At 45.8% G+C, this 25,577-nt stretch overlaps 4 protein-coding genes and 1 pseudogene across 5 annotated transcripts; 2 read left to right on the top strand and 3 right to left on the bottom strand.

Moving 5' to 3' along the window:
- The first annotated feature begins 770 nt into the window (after positions 1-770).
- LOC120710531 lies at positions 771-3,385 on the top strand (annotated as a pseudogene).
- A 7,711-nt stretch (positions 3,386-11,096) lies between these two features.
- Positions 11,097-11,585, bottom strand: LOC120706457. Its single transcript, XM_039991116.1, has one exon. It carries the CDS (start codon positions 11,519-11,521, stop codon positions 11,222-11,224), a length of 300 nt encoding a protein of 99 aa, XP_039847050.1. The 5' UTR covers positions 11,522-11,585; the 3' UTR covers positions 11,097-11,221.
- Positions 11,586-15,244: 3,659 nt separating this feature from the next.
- Positions 15,245-16,303, bottom strand: LOC120706458. The gene has a single exon (XM_039991117.1). It carries the CDS (start codon positions 15,629-15,631, stop codon positions 15,368-15,370), a length of 264 nt encoding a protein of 87 aa, XP_039847051.1. The 5' UTR covers positions 15,632-16,303; the 3' UTR covers positions 15,245-15,367.
- Positions 16,304-18,608: 2,305 nt separating this feature from the next.
- Positions 18,609-19,659, bottom strand: LOC120709704. Its single transcript, XM_039995372.1, has one exon. It carries the CDS (start codon positions 19,657-19,659, stop codon positions 18,997-18,999), a length of 663 nt encoding a protein of 220 aa, XP_039851306.1. The 3' UTR covers positions 18,609-18,996.
- An 83-nt stretch (positions 19,660-19,742) lies between these two features.
- LOC120706455 (cellulose synthase-like protein G2) lies at positions 19,743-23,636 on the top strand. 2 transcript variants are annotated; one of them, XM_039991115.1, is made up of 8 exons: positions 19,743-20,453; positions 20,706-20,858; positions 21,077-21,202; positions 21,298-21,708; positions 22,136-22,312; positions 22,385-22,555; positions 22,792-23,036; positions 23,168-23,636. In XM_039991115.1, the coding sequence occupies exons 1-8, from the start codon at positions 19,827-19,829 to the stop codon at positions 23,454-23,456; spliced, it is 2,199 nt and encodes a 732-aa protein (XP_039847049.1). In that variant the 5' UTR covers positions 19,743-19,826; the 3' UTR covers positions 23,457-23,636. The 2 variants fall into 2 exon arrangements, 1 of the variants encoding a protein (XP_039847049.1); XR_005688300.1 differs by having other exon boundaries at positions 19,756-20,453; positions 22,838-23,036; positions 23,168-23,634.
- The last annotated feature ends 1,941 nt before the right edge of the window (positions 23,637-25,577 follow it).

Raw genomic sequence — 25,577 nt, 5'->3', positions numbered from 1 at the left:
ATATTCCTGAAAGAGGTTATTTGCTAGCTATGCATGCTCTTTTGTTTTATTGTGCTGGTTGGCAGTCAGATGAGAATGAGCAGGAAACGCTCCCAAGAGCAGAAGTTGCAGGATGCTTCATTGTTCAAATGGCATCCAAGAAATGAATCTGAAAGGAAGGCCAAATGACGTTTCACCGATGGGAACATGAAACAGTCTTCATGTGATTGGTGATAATCTTATTTCTATTTTTTTATATAGATGACTTTTTGTAGGGTAAGTAGCTAGGTGACAAGCATGCTTACACCCATGTGAGAGTTTTCGGATTTTTAGATGCTGATAGTAGGATGCAACTAATAAAGTATCTTCACTAGATTATTACTATATAACTGACAGTATATCGTGGTACGTGCGTGGGGCATGTTTAGGTATCGTTTGGTTTTTTCGGTTTAAGTCATAAGTTCCGTCACATCGCATGTTTACATATCAATTAGGAGTACTAAACATAGATTTATTACAAAACTAATTACATAAGTCATGACTTAATTACGAGATGGATCTATTAAGCTTAATTAGTTCATAATTTAACCACCAATTGCTATAGTAACCATTTACTAATTAGTTTTATATTAAATTAGCATCTGCCACATTCGATGTAACAGCAACTTAGAACTAAACGAGGCCTTAATTTTCTGGTGAATCTCACACATCCCGGGAGCTTTTTAACTGGATCTCTGACAATCGGACATACGCCGATCAATTCAGCTGCTCGATATTCTAACAGACAGTTCCTTCGTCTTGCCAATCTATCATCATGGCTCCGGTGAGAATCGTCGACGTCAGCTACGTCGCACCGCCGGCAAAGTCTGCTGCACTGCCGCCGGGAGACGTCAAGCTCAATGCCATGGAGGTCCAGTGGGTGGTACTTCCACTGCTCCAGCACCTCCTCTTCTTCGAGGGCAACCAGCTGCCGCCCTTCGACACCGTTGTCAAGTCCCTCCGGTGCTCCCTCGCCGCGACGCTGTCCGACTACGCCCCGCTCGCCGGCAAGCTCGTCCACCTCGCGGACACCGGCGACGTCGCCATCCGCTGCTCCGCCTCCGACGGCGGCGGCGTCAGGTTCGTCGTCGCGGAGTCCGAGGCCGACGTCCGCCGCCTCGCCGGCGACGAGGAGTACGACGTGCCGACGTTCGAGCGGCTCGTCCCGGAGGTCGACATGACCGAGCTGCCGGCTCCCCTGCTGGCCGTGCAGGCCACGCGCCTGGGCGGAGGCGGGGTGGCTCTCGGGGTCACGGTGCACCACGCCGTCGCCGACGGGCGGTCGTTGTGGAAGTTCGTGGTCAGCGGCGGAGCTTCCCATACCGCAGGGTGGGGCAGCTGCCCCAGCTACCAGTGGAGCGGAACCCCTCCCCTCAGCCCCTCCCATGGCGTTCCAGGCAGCGGTGATCTGTTTGCTGGAGGAAGAGATGGTGAGCAGACGTGTGATTTTGTTTTGGTGGCTAGTCGGCCCATTTAGTTTTTGGCCCATTGACCGCTTACCGAAGCCTCTGGCCCAACGCCCCCTCTGAACCTCTCCTCCCTGGTCGTTCCTCCCGAACAGATCGTTGCTGCCGCCATTGGTGGTTGTTCCTCCAGCGCCGCCACCGGTCGTTCCTCCAACGTCGTCGCCGGTCGTTCCTCCCTTCGCCCCTCCTGACTCTTTCCTTCCTTCGGTCGTTTCTTCCGACGCCTCGACCTATCGAAGGCTCGTCGGGAGCCTGGAGCGGACGTGCGGAACCTAGCCGCCTCCCGCTGGCGGCAGCCCTCGCCACGTGCGCCACTCCGGTGGGTGCTCCTCCAGCTCGGCACCTTTATCGTCATATGCGTGGCGTTACCCACCTGCTCAATGCTCTCACCTACGTGGCTACGGCCGCTCAGGCTCCCGCCGCGTCCTCCTCGCCCTCACCTCTGCCAAGGGCCTCGGCGCGGTTGCCACCTCTGCCGCCGCCGTCTTCCTCCCTATCTTCTCACGCATGCTCCACATCAAGGTCTGCGAGTCTCCCACGCGGCGGTGCTAGAGGAGTCCCAGCTGATCTGGTGCAAGCTAGCGAAGCAGCTCAGGGAGCTGCTGCATGCGAGGAGCGAGCTCAAGGCCGTGATCAGGATGAGGAACGCCGCACGCAGCGCGGTGCGCGACGCCATGGGGAGGCCGATGCACGCCATCGTCACTCGTCAACTTGCTTTCTGTTCTGCCCCAGCTAAAATTTTGGGCTAGCTACTCCACGTGGAGGCGTGGGCGGCGGCGTGCCGGGGGGCACACCGCCCGTGCCGCCTCCGTGCTTCGATCGCTCGCGTGTCAAGCTGCCCCTGCCCGGCGGCGAGGAGCTGGCCCGTACGGTCCTCAGAAAATACGCGCCCAACCTGCCCGTGGTACGTTCCTACCTTGGATCCATTCTTAATTCGCTGTGTGTGTGTGTGTGTGAAGGAACTCGATCCATTTTCTAACCGGAAATAGGACATAGGCGACGACGCCCTCGATTCTTCAAGAAGATCGGCTGCAGTTCATCCGCTGGACGTTCCCCCTGGACGCGCAGCACATCGAGCGGCTGAAGCAGCGCATCGTCCACCTCGGTGAAGGCGCGCCGCCGTGTCGCCGGCCGTCCAGCTTCGTCACCGCCGCCGCGCTGCCCTGGACGTGCTTCGTGCGCTGCAGGTCCGTCCCCGCGGACAAGGACGTTTTCCTGGGCTTCCTGGCCGACGTCCGCGACCGGCTCGACCCTCCCGCCGGCGCGGACTACTTCGGCGCGTGCCTCAGCGCGTGCGTCGCGGCGCTGCCGGCGCGGGAGCTCCACGGCGGCGAGCGAGCGCTGGCGGCGGCGGCGGCGGCGGCGAGCGAGCGCTGGCGGCGGCGGCGATCCAGGGCGCGATCCGCGAGATGTTGGAGGACCCGGTCAGGGGCTGGGATGCCATCAGGGTCATTTGCTCCATCCCCATGGACCGGCTGGTGAACGTGTCAGGGTCGTCGAGCTTCAGGGCGTATGAAGCTGCCGACTTCGGGTGGGGGAGGCCGACGCGGACGGTGCCGGTGACGATGAACCACGACGGGCAGGTGGCGCTGGTCCGCGCCAGGGACGGCGACGGGGTGCAGGTGTCAGTGTCCATGCTCCGGCGGGCGCACATGGACACCTTCAAGTCAATGTTCCTCGAGCTGCTCGGATGAAGATGGGTGACGAACTGATGATGATGCTGTGATGTAGTACACACTGTCCGTGTTTTTATTTATGTTACGTGAGTTGTGCTCCCGTGGTTGTTGTTGCCTTTGTTGGAAGTGAAATTGGAGAGAAATGAAAGTGACAAAGAGTTGCTATAGTGTCAATGCAAGAGATTCTCACTGATTGTGAATGTTATATAAATACAAGCTCCAGAGGATATGGTGTCCCTTGGAATGGATCTTTCAAATATCCATGTCGTTAATTAATTAAAATAGGGTAATAATTTTATTCGGACTAGCCGTACATTTGCCCTATTGCAGGACAACCTAATTTTTCATCCACCCTGCGTGCAATGTATACCTAGTGGGGCTGGTGAGCACATGCAAACAAATTCAAAACTTAAAAAAATTGTAGTTCTTAAACCATCAATCAAATTCAAAATGCACAGCTGTATCTCTCTTGAATAGACCTTCAAAACAAGATCTCACTTGCATATATTTCAATAATATTTTTCAAAAATAATTAAATTGCTTAATGTATAATGGAAAATTAAAATAACAAAATAAATTAGTTAAAATGCTCAACTGATCTGCTAGAATTGCCTATTATTGCTAAATGCAATAAGCATTCACCTATAAAACAAAGTTGTTTACATCCATCCACTAACCACACCAAACAATGAATCTTCACAACATGAATATCATTAACTACTTAATCGAACTCAGGCGTGTGGAACAATATTCTGTAAAGTCATAAGAAATTTTTGCAAACATAATAAGCAAATTAGATAACTAAAAAGTATTTTCTCTCATAAAAATATATCATTAAAACATAGTGGTGTGAGATCTTGCTTCGAAGCTCTCCCGTTTTGAAACTGTCTTTTTATTTTCTTTTTATTTTTGAAATTATGGCATGAGCACCGTTAACTATCTATTCTTCTTCTCCCATATGCATGCATGCATGTGCTTATGTGTCATTCCTTTTTTTCTATCTTTCCTTGCCCCCTCATAGTTTACGGTACCCCAAGTGCTCTGCAGCGGACGGCCGTATAGACATGCTACAGTCAGCCGTAAATTAGCCACAACTCTACAATAATTAAACTAATTAATCACTAGTGAAATGTTTCACAATAGTTCTATCCTTAAAGGAAATATATCAGGTGTAAACCAACATCTCCGTGCAAACTGTGCAAACTTCAATCTGGGCCACCAGATTAACATCCAAAGAGCATGACCCACACCTGGAAATGGATTTTAAGATGATAACGTTATCACCTGCACCTGGAAATGGATTTTTAGGAGCAGGTGGGTTTTCATATCTAGAGGCGGTTGATGGTGTTTCCATATCTAGGGGTGGGTGATGGTATTATTCTGGAAATGACCTTGAAATGTATTTCTAGAGATGGGTGAATTGCTACAGTAACCTGTTCCATTTAATTTGTAGGAGTGAGTTATCTTTTGGACCGCCCCTAGAAAAAAAACTGGAATGCCCCAACAAATTATTTTTGGAGTAGCAGATCAGGCCACTTTATCGATTACTTGGGTGCTGAAATTGCTTCAAATGTAACAAATTAAATTTGCCGACCTCATCAAGCCCTATAATATTCATATAAATTTTAGAAAAAAATCTATATCACCCCACCTATGGGGGTTGGACTACATAACCCCCCAACCTATAAAACTGTCTATATCACCCCCTAAACTTTTCAAAGCGGATCAAATTACCCCTTAAAGCAGTTTTGAAAAATTATTGTAAATCACAAAAAAATCATAAAATGGAAAATTCAATTGTGTTGGACTCCAAATGTGTAGATCTACACAGTAAATATATAATATGGTATGCTTTAGTACAATTTTTTATAACTATGAAAAAAATATAGATCTAAAGCTACAACAAAAAATATATTAAAGCATATTATATTATATGTTTATTGTGTAGATCTACTCATTTGGAGTCTAACACAATTGGATTTTTCATTTTATGTTTTTTCTGTGATTTACTATGAGTTTTTGAAACTGCTTTAGGGGGTAATTTGACTTGTTTTGAAAAGTTCAGGGAGTGATATAGATCATTTCATAGTTTGGGGTTATGTAGTCCACCTCCCATAGGTGGAGGGGTGATATAGACTTTTTCCTAAATTTTATCTTCAGCCCAGTTCATGAGAAGAAGTTAAGATTTTTTTTAAGATGTGCTGCGGGGCCCTTTGTCTTGTTGGTATCAAAATTCTGCAATTTGAATTGGCGGATCTTAAATTTTGTTGGTTGAGTTGGTGGGCTAAGTGTGTGTCTATATATATATATGCCTTGGGATACTTGTTTTGCAAAAGCCGGTTTCAAAGTAAATAAAAAAACTCCCCAGCCAGTTTTTTTTTTTAGAAAACCCCAGCCAGTTAATCATCGATAGTAAGGAGGTTCAAAAATAATAAAAACTCCCAAGTGCCATACTAATGTAGCCCAACCCAAGTCTTTTATCATGCCACACGTGGGCCAGCCCACCACTTGCATGCACTAGCTAGTTTTATTTTTGCGCCCCCACACCCTCCCCTCCGGGAGTCCAGACACTACAGATCGACCGACCTCCACGATCGACGCATGGAAGCTCCAACCTCTCCACCAACCCCAACTACATCAAGGGTAGGGCACGCCAATAAAGTAGTTCTGATTCCTGAATCCTGGTCCTGTGGTCCACTACGAGGCACATGCTTCCACGTGTGGAATTAATCACGAACGTTCCTTCCTGCTGATCGTTCTCATGTGACACCGGAGATGTGCATGGGAGACCTTTTAGCGAAACAAGGCGACCAGCGCAGACCACTACTGCACGTTATTTTGCTGGATCCTCTTCCTCCTCTCGGTGAAATACGTGTTTAGACACGGTCGCTAAAACCAATCGCGTGTCTACTTTTTTATAATAATAATATATATTCTACACGCGGTCATCACTGTACATGTAGCTCGCTGATCATGCATGCTGCATTAATTAATTATATGATTGCCGGGAGTGGATATGCCACGCGGGCACCGTGCTGCCTTTTTCGTCTTACGCGTACGAACGTAGTAGCACCTAATCCATGTTTGTAAAACACAAGTGGGGGGGGGGGGGCGAATAATGCGCTTTTCTCAGGCGACGCGTGAGATTTTGTAAAAACAAAACAACCTAATCACACACTATCTTCAACAGGTATAGTAATGGAAACAATGCGATGCAACTGCTGGTTCATCTTTCCGATTGCTCGTCGTCACCGATATATGGCCATGTTCTGTGTAGAAATGTAGATTGGTTGGTTGATCTGCCGGTGCCATGTAATCTTCGTCTTGAAAATATGAATAACCAATAAAGGAAATGGAAAAAAAGAGTTGTCTTCAAAGCAAATTAAATATACCTTATTTCTTAGCTGCTTTCTGAACTTCTCTTCCTTTCCGAGTGGATTCCATAGGATACTTGTGCATGATCATTCCTACAATATATTTAAATTATGTTGTCATGGTTATTAACCATTTCCGTTGTTCAAATCAAGATACTTGGACAGTCGGACTTGCAAGACAAACAGTTTATGATTTTCGTCACTGGGAGTCCGGGACACCACACTTCTCTTTGATAGAGTAAAACAGCCTGCACAAATTCACTTAGACCTCCAAATTCAGATGGAGGATCCAAAGGAAGTGTTTATTCCTAGGAGAAATACTGTAGACTGACATGAAAATTGTTTTATATTAGGGGCATTGTGTGACAGACATGTAGGAAACTGAAAGGATGATGATCCAAAAATCTGAAGCCATGTTATTATCTGCGAAGGTATAGGTCAAAAGAAATGTGAAAATTGCTCAGCACATTAGGCCGCCACATCGCCGCCGTATGGAGACCACCAAATTCCTGCAGTCTAGAATGGGCCATCTCACCAGCTCCCAACTCATTTCTGGGCCAACCAAACAACTAGAATCGGTGATATTTCAGCGAGAAATCCGAAATATCGCTCTTTATCGGTGGGGGTTGGGGGGGGGGGCGAAAATTTTATATACCGGTAAAATATTCTCAGCCAAATTTAGACTCCCACGCCAAATTAGCTCAGAATGGCCTTTCCCACTGGATGGCCCATCTATAGCCTGCACCAACTCTAAAAGTGGCCCAATTCCTATACCAAACTGGCCCAAAATTGCTCATATGTCAGATTCTAATGTAAAATTTGCTCAGATTACGTTGTTTACTACAGGCGCAATACCTTGTGATATGTTGCATTATTTCTTTATTGGCAAGTGCAATTGTGATGTATGATGGGATAGATATAGTTTCAAACAAAATCATGCCAATTTTTTAAAATTAATTTTGAATTTATTTAAATTTGATCCGATTTTTTTATATTTTCGATATTTAAATTTATTTTGATATCTAAGATATGACGATATCAGTTGGGTGGGATACCAGTAGGGTGGGAGATAGCGATTGAGCGTAGTAGCTGGGCCGAACTCCCAACCTCATGGCCTATAAGCATTGAAGCCCCTGCCCACTTACTTGCACGCTCCACATCCAGTGGCAGAGCCAGAAAAAAATTCTAAAGGGGGCCGGAACACCAAGGAAAGGCGAAGAGCCATGGCCGTGACGGCGACGGCACGGGCGTGCGTGACGTCCCCGCCTCCGCATGCGGCACGCCTAGAATCGCCCTCCGCGACCGTCCAGCTCCTCGTCCCCGGGGCCTTCTTCAATCTGCGGCTCCTACTGAAATACCTAGAATCACCCTCCGCGACCGTCCAACTCCCCATCTCAGGGGCTTCTTCAATCTGCGGCTCCTACTGAAATAGCTCTGGTTGCAATTTTTTTATGAAGTTCAAGCTGAAGCTATTTAAAAAATGTTTAGTGAAACAGCTTCAGTCGCGCAGGCAAAGCCATTTTACGGCTTATTCACAGGCCCCGTAATGAAACCATTTTAAAAATGACACTTTGACAGTGGTGAAGCCGGTGAGGAAGTTATGTCTTGCTTGTAGATGTTACCTATTAAGCTATCTGCTAGAGTTCAATTGAAAATGCAACATGAGCTATTAGATATTAAGCTTGTCGTAGAATCACTTGTATAATTATATTTGCTACAAAGAGGAGGGAAGATTAAAAAAAATCTGTGCAGTTGGGCGGGGGGTGGGGCGTGGCCCCTACTAGCCCCCCTTGGCTCCGCCGTTGTCCACACCTCCACATCCACAGTTCCACACCAAGGTGGCCTCTTCCACTCCAAATCTCACGGCCCGTCGAAGCGTAGTAGGTGAGTATGGGTTGCCAAGTCAGCATGGTTGGGAGAGTGCGGATTTCCAGGGGTCGTTTGGAGGTTTCGTGGGTTCTGGCATTGCTGTGGTCATCCTTCTGCCTCTATACTGGCGATCAAAGGCGATGGGCCCGTCGGGTGATGTGGCGGCTGGTCGTGCGAGGTCGATGATACCCAACCTGATCGGCAAAACACTTCTGTCGGCTTGCCTCATGGCAGCGTGCATAACCCTTTTTTCAGCAGCTTTTTCACCGAGAAAATTTTCCCTGCTCCCCACACCTATATCGCGAGCGTTCCTACATGTTTCGCAGCCACCATAGCAATTTCGGTAATATTTTGGCGAGAAATCCAAAATATCGCTCTTTATTGGAGGGTAGGGGTGCGAAAATTTTATAAACCGGTAAAATATTCTCACCCAAATTTAGACTCCCAACGCTAAACTGGCTCAAAATGGTCTTTCCCACTGGCCGGCCCATCTAGAGCCTGTACCAACTCTAAAAGTGGCCCAATTATTATTCCAAACTGGCCCAAAATTGCTCATATGTCAGATTCTAATGTAAAATTTGCTCAGATTACGTTGTTTACTATAGGCGCAATACCTTGTGATATGTTGCATTATTTCTTTATTGTTATGTGCAATTGTGATGTATATATGATGGGATAGATATAGTTTCAAACAAAATCATGCCCATTTTCTTAAAATTTATTTTGAATTTATTTAAATTTGATCCAAAGTTTTCGATATTTCCGATATTTCGTGTTTATGGATGAGGTCCGAAAAAATTGTTTACCGGAATTGTAAACCCTGGGCATGGGGCCAAATATTAAACAACGGGATCTCGCTTGACCCGGAATTTTGGGACAACAACATATATAACTTCGTCAAACTTAGTGGTGCAAATTGGTGTCCCCTAGATGCACCTCCAAACCTCTTTAGTTGAGGTGCACCTAAGAGTCACCTCTTTACACCCTTAGTCAGAGTGCATAGTCGCATATACTTAACAAATATATATATATATATATATATATATATATATATATATATATATATATATATATATATATATATATATATATATAACAATGCTATTAGTTGCCGTGGCCGCCATCACTGATCACGATCAGATTATATTAGTATTACGTGGAGCTAGCTAGCATACACGTACTGGTGCGCGGCGCGGGCAATAATTAACAATTCAGCCAGCAGTCCGTAGAAGCGAGGGAATAAATTAACCGGCTAATAATGAGATCGAGAGCCCCGTCTTCAGGTGCTCTCACACATTTGATTAAAAGGCGGCGAGCGAGAAATTCTCTGATGCCTCGTCGTGGGTCTGTCTGATGTGTGATGTCCGAAGTCCGAACGGCGTGGGGCATGCGCGCATGCTGTCCCGGCCCGCCGGTCAATCTCACGCGGCCTCGTCGATCGACGATCCTGTCTATATAAATGGGGGTGCTCGTGATCGCCTCCAGCATCCACCCAGAGAACACAGCAAGAAACAGAAGCTAGCTATTCAGAGCTCCCTAGTTCAGTTCTTGTGTAGGTCTAGCCTTTAGGCCAGTTTCAATGAGAGTATTCGGCTTGAGCACAGAGCACTTCATCGGAGAGCTCTCTAGTTCAGTTCTTGTGTAGGTCTAGCCCTTAGGCCAGTTTCAATGGGAGTTTCATAGACACAGATATTTAAACTAGAAACTATATAACCGTGCCAGATGAGTTTCATGGTGATAAAATTCTCCTCACATCCCATGAAACTCCATCCTTCTCTCTCCTTGCCACGTCAGCAAAATTAATGATATTTAATGTCATGAAACTCTTCATGAAATTCTCATTGAGACTGACCTTACTATTCCATCACTCAGCTAATTAATTAAGCTCGATCGACAGGTCAGGGCGTCAGGCACAGGCAGTAGCAGTAGCACCGCTGCCTGCACACTGCACATATACTGCTACTCCGCTAGCAACAAAGCTCCCTAGCTAGTCCCATGGCCAACTTCGCTGCTCAAGTTAAGGATAAGCTCCTCGCCCTCATCGACCGCGTCGCCGGCGGCAAGGACGTGCAGGAGCCCACAAAGCTCAACACCGTGCAGGTATGAACACACATCAGTTAGTGGTCGAACACACATGCATCCCATCCATCCGGTCGAGTGTGATCCAGAGGCTAATGCCATTTCTCTGTTGCAGCGCGTTGAGGTTAGGTCCAGAGGCGGAGACCCTACCGTGCCAGATGGGTCGCACGCTGGGGTTGCCTAGGGATTGCTGAGCGTACGCCATGGATGCAGAGCTTCAGTGCCCCTCGCTCTGTGTGATGACGACATTTGCTAGTGTTCTGAAATCTGAATGTTTTTTACTTACAGAAAAAAGTTCTTTTGCATTGTAAGCTGTGCGCGCATTTCAAATCTTGCAATATAATTGTGTGCTCCCCGATCGAGCATTTTAGAATCTGCGTATGACCTTCTGTTGTAACATGCATGTAATAATGTTGATTAGTTGATTGATGGTCCCTCCTCATTTTCTAGTTAAGACATACTATTTGTGCTTCTCATGCCTTGTTGCGCCACAACGAACTAGTTTGGTGGCAGAGTCTGGCTCTGGCAACGAGCGAGCTACCAGTCGTGTTGATCCTCCACCCTGCTACTTTGATATGTATTCTACAGAACATTTCAGAGACAGATTTATTAAATAAAGCAGCGTGCGCGGAAAAACATTCCAGCAATCCTTTATATCTATACACATGTTATTAACCGGAAGCAACGAGCGCAACGTATACAGGACAATACTGTGCGGGTCTATCAAGCAACGAATCAACTAACACAACAATCGGCGCGTCCCGTGCCCGTGTCCCAGGGCCAGCCCGGAGGCCAGCATCACGTCGACCTCTATCCTGGACGCCGCAAGGTCCTCCAACGGCTCGCCATCTCTCTTCTCCGGCCCTTGTTCTTTCTGCTTGGTGGCCGGCGATGCCGCTGACGCCTCGGTCACGGCGGGGCGGAGGAGCTCGTCCCTCGGGCTGAGACGGCCGCCTCCCGTGATGTAGCGCTCGGCGGCCAGCACGCCGGCGCTGTCCCCGCCCAGCAGCTCCGACAGCAGCAGCGCGATGGACGCCATGGGACGAAGAAGCAGCAGCGGATCGCTCGCGCGAGTGGATCGGATGGTTGTTGTGCACTGGAGTTTGTACGTCGTGGTACACGGCGACGATCGATGGCACGGGTAGGAGGCGAGAGATTTATATAAGTATATGTATATGCAGAGGTGCGTGGCCGGCTGGCCGAGTGACCGAGGCGCGGGCGTCGATCAGCCGTCAGGTGGCTGCCCGCTGGGTCTGACGACCAGAAAAACCACAGCGTGCCCGAGAAACTGCTTGCGGCGGCGTCAACCCGGCCCAGGCGTCATCACCAACGTTTCCAACTCTTTTAAATCAACTGCTCTTAGGTCGAGTACGTAATCCATTCATTTGTCCCCTGTTACTACAGTCCTGTAAAACTGACGGCAATGTCACCGAGAAGTTGTCGGTCCATTCAGGCCGAGCAGCCGGAAGCCAGCGGGTCCCAGCCCACAGGAGCACTCGCCTCGGTCGGCAACCTGCTGGCCTGGTTCGGCCGGTGGGCGGGCTCGCGGCGCGCCCCCGCGAATGCGCCGAGGTTCTGGTTGGTGGGGTGCATCTGCATGCAGGTCGGCCTGGAAACTGCAGCGCGAATCTGGTCCAGCTGCGCGCCCGCTGGTTTATAACCGCCGCCCGGCCTGGAAAGAGGAGTCGCCGTCAAGGCCCGTTTGCGTGCACGCTCGCGACTGGAACGTTGAATTCGCGCATCGACGTGCTCGCTGGCGTCAGCCGGCTGCTCTGTTGTGGCTGCCGGCTGGCAATTTCCAGCTCACGCCACCGTGCGTGTTCCGGATCGAGGATAGCAAGGCTCCCATGGCAATCCGATCCGGGTGACGGGGTGAGGATCATCGAGCTGACCGGTGTGGGGAGGAGTCAATCAAGGAGTCGGTGAAAATTTAGGTCGTCGACGCCTCGACGGTCGAGCACCCGTACCCTGAATGGAAATGATGGCCCGGCTCTGGCTGCCCGCTCTGCCAGCTACTACCAGCTCCAATCTGTAACCAAGATGGAAGCACAACGGGGGCCACTATTGGGCGGGCGTTCGCCGTAACTACCTAGTAGCGAACCAAAGTTGCAAACAGTTAGCAACGCACGTGCATACAAAATTATTTAGTAGCTTTGTTGCTTCCGCGTTCTCATATCAAGCTTCTCTGAATTGTTTTTGCGCATCCGTACGAATCAGGTAGCTAGCAACGATACTTTAACCTTAGGGGAAAATTCGATTCATGCCACCACAACTCCGTGAAATTGGGTGTCATGTTGAAAATCATGCCACTCAATGGCGTGATTTTCAACATGAGATCCAATTTCAAGAAATTGGAGTGGCATGGATCCAACTGACCCTAACCTTAGCACAAAAGTGATTTTAGCGCACTTTTTTTTTCTCCTTTTGGGATAACGGGTGAGGAGGGTAGAGTACACGGGCGGGGGAGTTGGCTTCTACGTCTATATGAAGGCAAAAGCAGCATAGAGAAATCCGATGGATAAGAAATCATGATCTGTAATACAAAAAACACTTTGAAAAAGATCATCAGCCATTCGCGTACATAATGATGAATGAAAAAAATTATATATATCCTCTACTTTCAAATTATGCTCTAAAAAATTTTCTATTATAGTTCATAAATACAGGTACATCTCTCTATATTCTCAAATTTCAAGCTACAAATACAAAACTTCAACATTGAATATGACAAGCTTTTCTCATACTTAACAAGAACTTTCTACATTCTAGATTTCAATTCACAAATTCAAAGGTCCATACACAAAATTTAAAAACTTTCAAATCGTGTACACAAAACTATTCTTATGTACCTAACTTAGATTTCATACATGCAAAACTTCACATTCGGGAATTGCGGGTGAGTGGGTAGAAAACTGGGCGGAGACGGTTTCCACATACATTTGAAAGCAAGAGCACTTCTTCAAAATATTTTTCTTTTTTCCAAACATAATTAGAGTAAATGTGTTACTCAACTATTAATTCTGAAAATGCTTTTGAGCATTCATTCTTAACTTCATACTAGTGTGTTTGAAAAAGTATACTTATGAACAAAAAAAGCTTTATAATTCAAAAACTTTGCACTCCTGAGTTGAGGAACTTACAACTATAACATTATAAACTCTATACTACCAACTCCAAAACTCTATAATTCCATGAAATAAAAATATATTCAATAAAAGCTCACATGCATGGCTGAACAGATATATTGAAGATATTATGCTTGATTTTTACTAACTTTGAACTCATGTAACCCAAAACTTTGTATTTGTAGCTCAGAAACTTCACTTTACGCAACCTTGTATTTGATTATAAATAACTTTATAATACAATATCAAAAACTTTTGACTCCATTATAGAAAATTTCTTCCTCATACAGGCAAAACTTTCTAGAATCCCCCATTTGAATGTCCATATTCACAACTTCATCTTCATATTTGCAAGAACATATGAGCTATATGTACAAAACGTTTACGTTCATGGTTCAAAAATTTCAAAATGCATGATTAAAAATTAATTTTTATATTCCTTACATAACACTTTATAATAGGATATGAAAAACTTTTGAGTGTGATATACAAAACTTTATAGACTCCCTAACATTAAATGTACATATTCAATTTCAAAGTATTTTCAAAAAAAAATATAGATCATTTCTATTAAACTTTATATATATATATATATATATAGTTTGAAAAATTCCAATCACGTGATTAAAATGATTTTTGTCCCAGAGTTTTAAATTCTATACATGTCTCTTTATATAAGAATTCGAATTTTTTTTGACTAATATATGAAAAGCTTTGTAAAATTCTTAACATCAAATATATTGAGAAACTTCATATTCAAATTTGCAAACACATGTGCAAAAACTTACCATTTGTAGCTCACAAAAAATTTAACTGCAGGGTTTCAAAATCTATATATACCTCCACTTTCAAATTCTATACACAACCCATTATAATATAATACAAGAAACTTTTTACTACTATATTCTAAACTTTATGGGAAATTTATCCCTGTGACACTGAAAAAATCGGATCAACCTTGTATTTGATTATAAATAACTTTATAATACAATATCAAAAACTTTTGACTCCTTTATAGAAAACTTCTTCCTCGTACAGGCAAAACTTTATAGAATCCCCGATTTGAATGTCCATATTCACAAGAACTTATGAGCTATACGTACAAAAAGTTTATGTTCACTGTTCAAAACTTTAAAAATGCATGATTAAAAATTGATTTTTATATTTTTTACATAACACTTTATAATAGGATAAGAATTTTTTTTTGAGTGTGACATATAAAACTTTATATACTCCCTAACTTTAAATGTACATATTCAACTTCATAGTATTTTGAAAAAAAATTATAGACTGTTTCTATTAAATTTTATATAGATAGATTGAAAAATTCTAACCGCGTGGTTAAAATGATTTTTGTCCTTGAGTTTTAAATTCCATACACGCGGCTCACGGTGATGGTCATGGCGGGGAGCATGAGCGTCGTGGCCATGTGAAGGAGTTGTGGAGGGAACAGAGCATCTCACAAAGTCTTACACGGAGGGGAAGAGAACTAACGAAGATGTGGATAGAGATAAAGCACCACTTATATGATATAAGGTTCCATTCATCTATTACATGAGGCATTTCCGTTCGCTGCTGCTTGGCAGCGTACACCCGCCAAATAAGAAATTGGAAGCACAACGCCGGGACACAATTGATTGAGGAATCCTTTACACATTTTTTTAAATATCCTTTTACACATTTACATGAGCGGAAACTGATATCTCCGTCTCCCGTGTCCAAAAAAAAAAGCTCAGATGACTCGCTCAGAAAGACGCTCTCTAAGGCCACATGACGTCGACCGCGATCCTGGGCACCGCGAGGTCCTCGAACGACTCCTGCTCCCTCCCCTGCTTCGTCTGCCCCGGCGCGCCCTCCGCCGCGGCGCCCCGCTTCGCCGGCGCCGGCGCCGGCGCCTCCGCCACGGTGGGGCGGAACTCCCCCAGGCCGAGACGGCCGCCGCCCGTGATGTAGCGGTCGGCCGCCAGCACGCTGGCGCTCTCCCCTCCCAGCAGCTCCGACAGCAGCAGCACGATGGACGCCATGAGATTCAGATGGGCAGCAGCCCTGATGAACAGCGGCAGTGGAAGTGATGGGATCGTGTACGTGGCGCAGCTACGAACGGCGGCGATGGCCGGGAAGGGGAGAGGACCCGGGAGATTTTAAGCGTGGCGCGCCCCTGCCGCCGCGAGCGTGCGGACGGTGGGCGGCGCGTGGTTTTCGACGGCGCGGCGCGCCGTGAATGGCAGCCGGAAGCTGACCGGCCCCGCCTGTTGGATTGATGGGATGGCCGCCGGGTTTGGGGAGAAACAGCATGCCGGGCACCCGGGATTGGGGAGGCGGCGGGGCCACGGCGTCAACCTGACAGATAACTTGGCTCGCCGCGGTGCCGTGCAGCCGTGGGGTGCACGCGGGGCGTGCCGCGCGGCCAGTCATTGTGATGTGAGCGTGTCGGATGTTTTGTGTTTGTCCTCCGTCGTCCCCTCGATCACTACTTCCTTCAGAAGGTTTGGAGAATTTTTTTATAGAAAATAGGCCTTTTTCTATCTTATACGATCATTCCAAAAGCAATGACAGATTGGAGCACGGGAATCGAAAGAAAAGTTCATGTTCCTCCTCCCTTTCTCTCTTCCTGTTTTTGTGCTTGGAGACGATAAGGTATTCCAAAAGCAATGACAGATTGGAGTACGGGAATTGAAAAATTTACATCTTCGCGTAAGGTAGACCATTACGAAGGGCATATGTGGTTTAACTTAGGTAAAGAGGATCTCAAGAACTATCTTTTATAGCAAAGATTTAATGTTAAATGCAATCTTTATTTTTCAAAATACAAGTAGGGCATATGCCCCTCCTAGCCACATTTTGATTTGTTCACTCATGCAGTTATCGTCGCTAACTCATGGCGTATTGACAATAGGATAAAATAGTGTGCGTGGTGGTTCCTGAACATGTACCTATTTTTATCACGGTTGATGAAATCGGTCATATATGTTAGGATGTTTGCTAGGAATACGGTGTTGTAGCTGATGACCTCTGGCATCATCCATACGAATGGCTTGGTGTTGTTACCTCTAATTATCTAGGTCTTCTAATGATGCTTCCCTATTAACTATGTCTTCTAATCATTTAGATCAAGCTCAAATAATTTTCTATAGGTTTAAATGTCTAAGCTTACTACCATTTACTATGTACACGCAAGCCTATTTCCTACAAATAAACCAGACATCATGCTAAGACAGTGGAAGTCCCCAATCCATTCATCTTTTGACATCGGTACGGCAAGTAAGATTGTCTGCACCGGTGTCCGCTACCGCTCCCTCTAGTACGCGTTTGGCATGAAAACACCCGCACCAGGGGACGGTAAAGCACCTGCTATCGTAGCGGATGGGCTTCCGCACACCAAAGCTGGCGAAGGGAGCGGCCGTCCGCTATCCGCCGCTGTGGCGCGAGGCCGCCTCCTGACACGTGCGGGGCGCCACCATGGTCGTCGCCGGCCCGAGCTCGGTCACCACTGCCCCTAGCTGCCATTCTGATGCTCTCCTGATAACTATTATTATAAGCAAACTCGGCTGAGGGTAGACATTCATCCCATTTTTGGCTATAGGTGAGCGCACACGCTCTGAGCATATCCTCCAGAATCTGATTTATTCTCTCGGTCTAGCCATCTGTCTGAGGATGATAGGCTGAACTGCGGATCAGTTGTGTACCAAGAGCGGCGTGAAAGTGTTCCCAGAACCGGGCAATGAATTGAGTACCCCGGTCCGAAATAATCGTTTTTGAAATTCCGTGGAGACTCACAATATGGTCCATATACAATTGAGCATATTGTTTCGCCGTATGTGTTGTTTTTACCGGCAGAAAATGAGCCGACTTGGTGAGGCGATCCACAATAACCCATACTGAATCATACCCCTTGGAAGTTTTGGGTAAGCCGACAATGAAATCCATACTGATATCTTCCCACTTCCAGAATGGAATAATCAAGGGCTGTAAAGGGTCAGCTGATCTCAAATGGCTTGCTTTAACCCTCTGACAAGTTTCACATTCCGACACATATCTGGCAATTTCCCGCTTCATCCTTGTCCACCAGAAGCGCTGCTTCAAATCTTGGTACATTTTATTACTGCCTGGGTGGATTGAATACCTCGATAGATGAGCTTCATCAAGAATTTGCTTTCGTAGCTCCAGATCTTTAGGTACGACCAGACGATTATCAAACCACAAGACACCCTCACTGTCCTGGTGAAAACATGCAGCCCTATGATCATTTTCCATAAGTCTTTGTCTGATCTTTTCCATGCCTGTATTATTTTTCTGTGCAGTAACAACCTGATCTCAAAGGGTAGGTGTGAGGGCAACATTGGCAAGTGTGCCCTCAGACACAATAGTTAGATTTAATCTCTCCATTTCCTGACATAAAGTTGCATGCAACGACGTTGTTGAGGTGCAGTTGCAACTTGTCTTGCGACTCAGCGCATCAGCAACAACATTTGCCTTTCCGGGGTGATAATGTATAGTTGGAAGATAATGTTGGGGTGGGTCCCACTCCTCAACAACTATAGAAGGGTGGGTAGAGTAGATTTGAGTAGAAAATACTGATGACTAGAATATAGAGTATAATGAGTGCGGAGGAAATAGGGATAGAGCGTACCCAGTGCCGTAGGCTTTCCGTATTGTGCGGGGTCTGAGGAAGGGTTGTCTTTAAGGCCCAAGCTTTACCAACACAAATGTGCAGAGGCTGGGGCTCAAACCCGGTACCTTCCGGTTACAGATGGTAGGCTCTACCGCTGCACCAGGCCCGCCCTTCGAAATAGGGATAGAGTTTTTTAGGGATAGAGCAAACAAAAATCTCGATGACCAGGATAGAATATCACTGTTAGAGAATGAAAATATAGTATGACCAGTGTGGAACAACGGTAGCAAGACTACTCGTTGTGTTCTAAAATGTAGGTCATTTTAGCTTTTTTTTATTCATAGCATTTATTATGTATTTAAAAATAATGCATATTTAGGTGCATAACAAATTTATAAATCTAAAAAAATTAAAACTCTCTATATTTTGGAATGGAGTAAGTTGCCACCAGCGAAACAGGTCACTACAGAGTAGGGGGTGGAGCTGCAGCTTCTCACCGGGTCCGCCGACCCGTCGAATTTTGTAAAACCCAATGGAAATCACTGTTCATACATGTTATAATAGTGCTTAATGACCCCATCGTTTGAATGACAGGACCCGGTGAACTTGTGGTCTGGCTTCGCCCCTCTGTACAGAGCTGCAAGCCCCGTCGGTCCGACAAGAGACGGATGATCCATCGGTTGAGCAGCTAGAAGCAGCTCGATCGTAAGGAATGGAGTGGGCCATGGATTAACTACAAGTACAACAAACAAAAATAAGGCAGGGGATGTGCTCAGGTCATGTGCCAGAGCGCGCCGCCGTGGCGTGGACGGACGAGGGGAGCGAGTCGCCGCCGAACTCGAAGCCGTAGCCGGCGGTGTCGGCGCCGTCGTAGGCGTTGCGGGAGGGGCGTGTCCGCGGCCGCGGGGAGGAGGGTGTCGGCGTGTCGCGGCAGAGCGGGCAGGTGGCGCGCGGGCGGACGAGGCAGGCGAGGTGGAACACGTGGCGGCACTGCATCTCGCGCACCACCTCGCCGTCGCTGACCGCGGACAGGCAGAACACGCACTCCGGGTCGGGGCCGTCGGGCCGCCGGTCGACCGCGACGGCGAGGCCCCGTCTTGCCGAGCGCGAGGAGGAGGAGGAGCAGGACGCACGGCAGTCGGCAGGGAGAAGGCCGCGAGGAGCACGGGCGCCAGCGCGCCGCCCGCCTCCATGTCTCGATCGCTCCTTTGCCTCGGCTGCCCCGCTGCTTCCTAGCAGCTCCTCTTCTCGCCTGCTGTTCGCTGTGGCCGCGCAGGCAGTGGAGTGAGCAGGTGGCCGTCGGGGCCTGGCCCAGAACCTGATACCCACTACCCAGGCATATCCCATCCAGTCGCGAGCACATGGCATCCGGCGGGGCCTGGCCCGGAACCTGATACCCACTACCCAGGCATCCAATCCAATCGCGTATCGCGAGCACATGGCAGCCGGCGGGACCTGGCCCAGAACCTGATACCGAGGCCTGGCTTGCACATGCACCACCCAACCAATCACGCCCCTACAGGCTACAGCATAAATGAAATGCACCCACCAACAACCCACTCACTCACTCAAGTTCTTCTTCCTCCGAGCTTCTTCATCCACCAGCAATGGAGAGTCAACGCAGCGGCAGCGGTAGAGAAGAAACCCTCAACGGTAGTCCTCACCTCAAAGCCCCACTCAACACGCTCCATGTCGACCGCTGCACCCCCGCGCACCGCGTGCACGCGCTCCTCTACGCCGGCGCCATCCTCGGCCTGGTGTGCCACCGGCTGACCTCCATTCTAGCCTCCTCCTCGCTCGCCGAGGGATGGATGCTGCTGGCGGAGCTCGTCCTGGCCTTCATGTGGGGCTGCTCGCGGGCGTTCAAGTGGCGGCCGGTGCGTCGCCGCGAGTTCCCCGACAGACTGCCGGAGGGTGGCGCCTGGCCGAAGCTCGACGTGTTCGTGTGCACGGCTGATCCGAGGAAGGAGCCCCCGGTCGGGGTTGTGAGCACAGCCCTCTCGGCCATGGCCTTCGAGTACCCCGCGGGCAATCTGTCGGTGTATGTTTCCGACGACGGCGGCGCGGATGTGACGCTGTTCGCGTTCATGGAGGGCGCCAGGTTCGCGCGGCACTGGCTGCCGTTTTGCAGGGAGAATGGCGTGCAGGTGCGGTCGCCGGAGGTGTTCTTTGCTTCTTCTTCTTCTTCTTCTTCTGGATGTTCTGCCGGTGGCGGCGATGCGGATAAGCTGAAGGTACTTAACTCTCTGTGCATCTTGTATATTGACATGGCAGAGATAGCAGCACAACTGTTGCTCGATGAAATGCCGCATACTCGAGTTCTATCTAATTGATGAATTTAATTGTGTATATATGTCACCTAAAATTATTCGAAGCTTAGATTGGGAAAATCTGATTTAATGGAGACCAGAATTAGTTGTTTACTAAATCATCATTGTTTAGTACCTTAATTAGTTGCGGGGGTTTTACATTCTTTCTTATGGTAGGTGATGTACCAAAACATGGTACAGAGGGTGGAGGATGTGATGGAGAAAGGCATCCATGTCGACAGTGTCGAATTGGACTTGTCTGAAGAACAACAACAGATTTTTAAAAGGTGGAAAGAATATTCTGGCAACAACCATCCATCAATTATTCAGGTAATTTGGTTGTATTTTCTCTTGCTTCAAAGAAACAATTAGTTAAACATGATTAAAAACTCTAATTTGTGAGAAACGGGTGGTAGCTCAGTTGGCTAGGAAAGAGTTCCATACCCGCTTATGAGCCTTTGTAGCTGCTGCAAAGATTTCACAAAAAAAAAAACTCTAACTTGTCAGATTACTGCTTTATTGAAAGATATTTTCTCAACTCTCTGTAGGTTCTTCTTAAAAGCAATGAGGATAAAGATATTACCGGGCAAGCCATGCCCAATCTGATTTACTTTTCAAGGGAGAAGCGTCCTGGTTTTCCTCACCACTTCAAAGCTGGGTCCCTTAATTCTCTGGTTAGATCTAAAAAACTCATTTTATACTGATAAATACTGGTAGAAACTTTTTATATATGTCGAGGTTTCATGATTTATATCTCATTTTTTGATAGCTCCGTGCCTCGAGCATCCTAACAAATGCACCATTGATCCTAACAATCGACTGTGACATGTACTCCACCGACCCGACCTCACCTCAACGCGCACTATGCTATTTTCTAGACCCTATTGCTTCAAACAAGCTTGCATATGTTCAGTTCCCTCAACGTTTTCAAGGACTCAACAAGAGCGACATATATGGAGGTGAGTTGAAGCACCTCTACAAGATGAACCCTTATGGCATGGACGGGTTTGGTGGGCCAAATTACCTTGGAAGCAATACATTTCTATCAAGGAGGGCATTGTTTGATTCATCATTGGAAGGTGAAAGTGGTCGTGATCTGCTCGAACCAGAGAAGGTTTTGGAAATGGCAACTAAGGTTGCAGCATGCAACTATGAGACGGGGACAAAATGGGGCAAAACTGTACTGTTTTTTCTCCCACACTATTTATTACTCCTGCATAAATTGTCTATCAAGATTTTATACTTACACAGCTATTTTGAAATTATATGTATTCTTCTTTTTTGGAAAATGTGAAATTGTCTTTTGAGTTTCAAAATGATGTATCTTTTATATGTATCTGTTGCACTTTGGTGCCCATTTAAAACCATGATGTATCATAATATCTGAAGGAAAAACACGCATGCTTAATCAATCATCATAATTGTGTATTGAACTTTTGAGTTCTGTGGATCAGAGTTTTTTTCACAAAACTGAAAATGTTCAATTCTGAAAATTCTACATATCGTTTGCGTTAACCCTGATTAAAAAAGTAATCCACAGGCAACAAATAATGAAAATTAGTAATTGCCTTTCCATATTTGTAACTCGTTGCATTTTCTAATTCCAGATTGGATTCCGTTATGGTTCACTTTCAGAGGATTTACACACCGGCTTTTGGCTGCAATGCGAAGGTTGGAATTCCGTGTTTTGTGACCCGCCACAGGCTTCCTTCCTAGGTGATGCACCAAAGACCCTGCACGATGCACTTAGCCAGTGCAAGAGGTGGACTGTGGGGCAATATGAGGTAATGTATTTATTAGGTATAAGTCTATGGAGATGAGTTCATGCTGTCACAGGTCATTTTTTTGGGATGCAGGTGGGATTTACTCGACACTCAACCTTAACCTTTGGAGTCAGAAAAACATCTCTTGGTTTGGGGTTGACTTACTCCCATCTTGCCTTTTGGGGTCTTTGGTGTATCCCTATCACCACATATGCTCTTTTGCCACAGCTGGCTCTGGTCAACAGCAGGCCATTATTTCCAAAGGTTTGTTACCATTTATCATTATAGTACTTACTTTTTACAAGCAACATCGTTTAGGGGAAAAGAGAAAAATTACTACACCTAAGGTTGAGAGAAAAGTAGTAAACCCAGATATTAAGGGCTAAATCCTTGCAATTGCAAAAAGAAAGAACATAAATTAGAAACATCAATTTAGTGTATTTTGCATCTGTAAGCAAGTAAGTGTACATGCGGGAATTCTGAGTTGCTATAAATTGCAGTCATCAGATCCATGGTTCTATCTCTACGCATACCTCTTTGTGGCAGCCTATACCCAAGACATGCTCGACTTCATTTACCACAAGGGCACGTTAAGATGTTGGTGGAGTGACCAGAGGATGTGGCTTATGCGTAGCCTCACCTCGTTCACCTTCGGTTCAATCCAATTTGCATGCAAGCAGCTCAACATCTCCACCCAAAGTTTCAATGTGACAAACAAGGTCATGGACGATGAACAACTCAAGCGGTATTATAGCAACTTTTAATATTTTAATTTTTCCTTTGGCAAATAGTTGAGGAATATATCAACATTACATGTAGATTGGTACCATATTACTAAAAAAAAGGAGGTTTTACAAGTCCTTGTGATTTTAACAGGTACGATGAGGGCACTTTCGATTTTGGTGTAGATTCTCCATTCTTCGTCATACTAAGCACAGCGGCATTGCTCAATCTGTGTGGGTTCCTGGTGGGAATTTTCAGATACAACATCAACATGGTTGCAGAAATGCTGTTAACTGGATATGGCGTGGCCAATAGCTGGCCGATATATGAGGCAATGTTTCTCAGGACTGACAATGGCAAGATGCCTGACAGAGTGAAACTTCGAGCTTTTTTATTGACTGGCATTGTGCTTGCTGGGGGTTTTCTGGTATTTAATGCTTAACATTTTGTGTCCTGCTTAATCTGCAGCGGACACCGCAAGTGAACGATTTGTGTATTTGCACTTGACGGCATTTGGATCAAATTCATATCCAAAGCCATTCTAAATTTCTGATCCATGCGATCAAATTTATAAAATTTCTAAATGTATATAAAATTGATGATGTATTTGTTCAGTTCCAGTGGTTCAAGATGTGTTTAACTGGCAAAAATATTAATAACTTACAGTGGATTAGAGTTAAAAAAATTATATTTGCATCGAATTTTTGAAGATGAATGCAGTTGAACACATTTGATATGCAAATAACAAATTGGATTTGAGTATGATTAGAAAATAAAATAAAACAACTATGATGAGAAATTGAAAGAAAAATAACAAAATGATCCATTCATACACATTTCTGCTGAAAATCCACAGATGCAACTGCACATAATAGCTTAAATAGGGTATGATTTGATAATGTTCCCCGGTACTAAAAGGGATCACAAAACACAATACTTAGCATCCATATTAACTAAATTAAGAAGAGAAGTCCGTACTAAATAAAAACTAGAGGGTCAGATAACTTAATTCCAGACTTCCACTGAAATAATCTTTTTTTCTAATAGAAGATGAGACTCTAATCCTTTGGATTTCAAATACTATTAAACCATTCGCAAACTCCAGAGCTTGCAAACTCCATCTGAAAGGTTGAACAAAGAGACGTCAGTGCATCTGATTTGTGGTGCAAAGCAAGTGCATGTAAAAATGATCTTTTCAATTTCCCATCAGCACATATCAAAACTTTTTAAACAATGACTGAATGGCATATTCAGTAGCAAAGATATAAACGGTATATTTATGGCCCAGATAAGTACCTAAAAATGACTGGTTAACTAAAGGGAAACATTAAGTGTCCACACAATGGATGTTCATCGGTTACTTTTTGTGAATGTATTGGTTACAAATGCGGTCCATTAAGTCCCATTTGTCAGGCTATTTGTTACATCTATGGACTTTCATAATGGCAAATAAGGAGGTTTCTCTCTATTGTATGGACACTAGGTAGTACTTTTAACTAAACATGCCTGCTTGTTCATTAACTTCCATTTGAACCATTTTGTTACTGGTGTTCAAACCTGTGACGGAACCGCCAAATTAAAACTCTAATTAAGCGTAATGGCCGTCATTTGAACACATCGGGCGTATTAGCTTAACGGCTTAATTTGGCGATCCTTTCTTAACCCACAATCCGATCGAAACAACACCGGTAGTCTCACACGAAGGTGAGCGCAGATGGTACGAGCATCACACCATACTTAAAAATACAAACACCCTGCTATGAAACACTTAAATTACAAACCGTACGACATGACCATACTTGAAAATATACGCGAGTGACAACGATAACAACAAAGAGTTTTACAAACCGAGTTCGAAATACCTAATATTATACGAGTGTATCTGCCTTTTATACAAAATTTGATAAACATGGAATCTGCCCACTACAATATATAAGAACGGAAATGAATTACACACTCAGCCCACGAGTGTGCAATTCCAACACTCCAAAGCTACGCGCCTGGGTCCTCGACGTTCCACCCATCCGCATCCAGTCGAACGAACTTAGCGCAACACTGACAGAAGTCTACGTGTGCGGGTCCTGAAATTATTTTTCCAACAAAACCCTGAGTATATTAATACTCAGCAAGACTTACCCGTCTAATGGGTATACTTAGCCCACATATCTAGACATGCAAAGCTTTCTGGCTGGTGATTTATTTTGCAGAAATGCATCTATAGATGGATCCTTATTTTCAATATTTTAGCCGCATATTTTATATAGAAAGACTATCCACTAATGTTTGCATATCTAAAGCAACCATGTTGGAGCATTCAATAATGATTCAAAGTAGTATCCATCATATATCACCAATATTCTAACTCATTTTTCTACGAGGCGACAAAGAGATCAAGGCCCTCATATCCACAAGACACGGCGAATCGATCCGATTTAACCTTATAAGGTGGACCTAACCAACACGGCACGCAAAAGCCCCGTCGGACCCCACGCGCCAACCCTTCCCCTCCCCTCCTCGAACTACAGAACCGCCCCACCTACATATAGTCAGTCGAGCTCAACGT

Source organism: Panicum virgatum, chromosome 5K, assembly GCF_016808335.1.
Source record: "Panicum virgatum strain AP13 chromosome 5K, P.virgatum_v5, whole genome shotgun sequence".
In the NCBI taxonomy this organism is placed as follows: domain Eukaryota; kingdom Viridiplantae; phylum Streptophyta; class Magnoliopsida; order Poales; family Poaceae; genus Panicum; species Panicum virgatum.
The sequence above is the reverse complement of the archived record's forward strand: the minus strand, read 5'-3'. Positions and strand labels throughout refer to the sequence as shown.

Coding starts and splice junctions, on each gene's coding strand:
- LOC120706457 (XM_039991116.1), bottom strand. CDS start 11,521: ATGGCGTCCATCGCGCTGCTGCTGTCGGAGCTGCTGGGCGGGGACAGC.
- LOC120706458 (XM_039991117.1), bottom strand. CDS start 15,631: ATGGCGTCCATCGTGCTGCTGCTGTCGGAGCTGCTGGGAGGGGAGAGC.
- LOC120709704 (XM_039995372.1), bottom strand. CDS start 19,659: ATGTGCTCGCGATACGCGATTGGATTGGATGCCTGGGTAGTGGGTATC.
- LOC120706455 (XM_039991115.1), top strand. CDS start 19,827: ATGGAGAGTCAACGCAGCGGCAGCGGTAGAGAAGAAACCCTCAACGGT. Junction 20,454..20,705: donor GCGATGCGGATAAGCTGAAG/GTACTTAACTCT, acceptor TTCTTATGGTAG/GTGATGTACCAAAACATGGT. Junction 20,859..21,076: donor ACCATCCATCAATTATTCAG/GTAATTTGGTTG, acceptor AACTCTCTGTAG/GTTCTTCTTAAAAGCAATGA.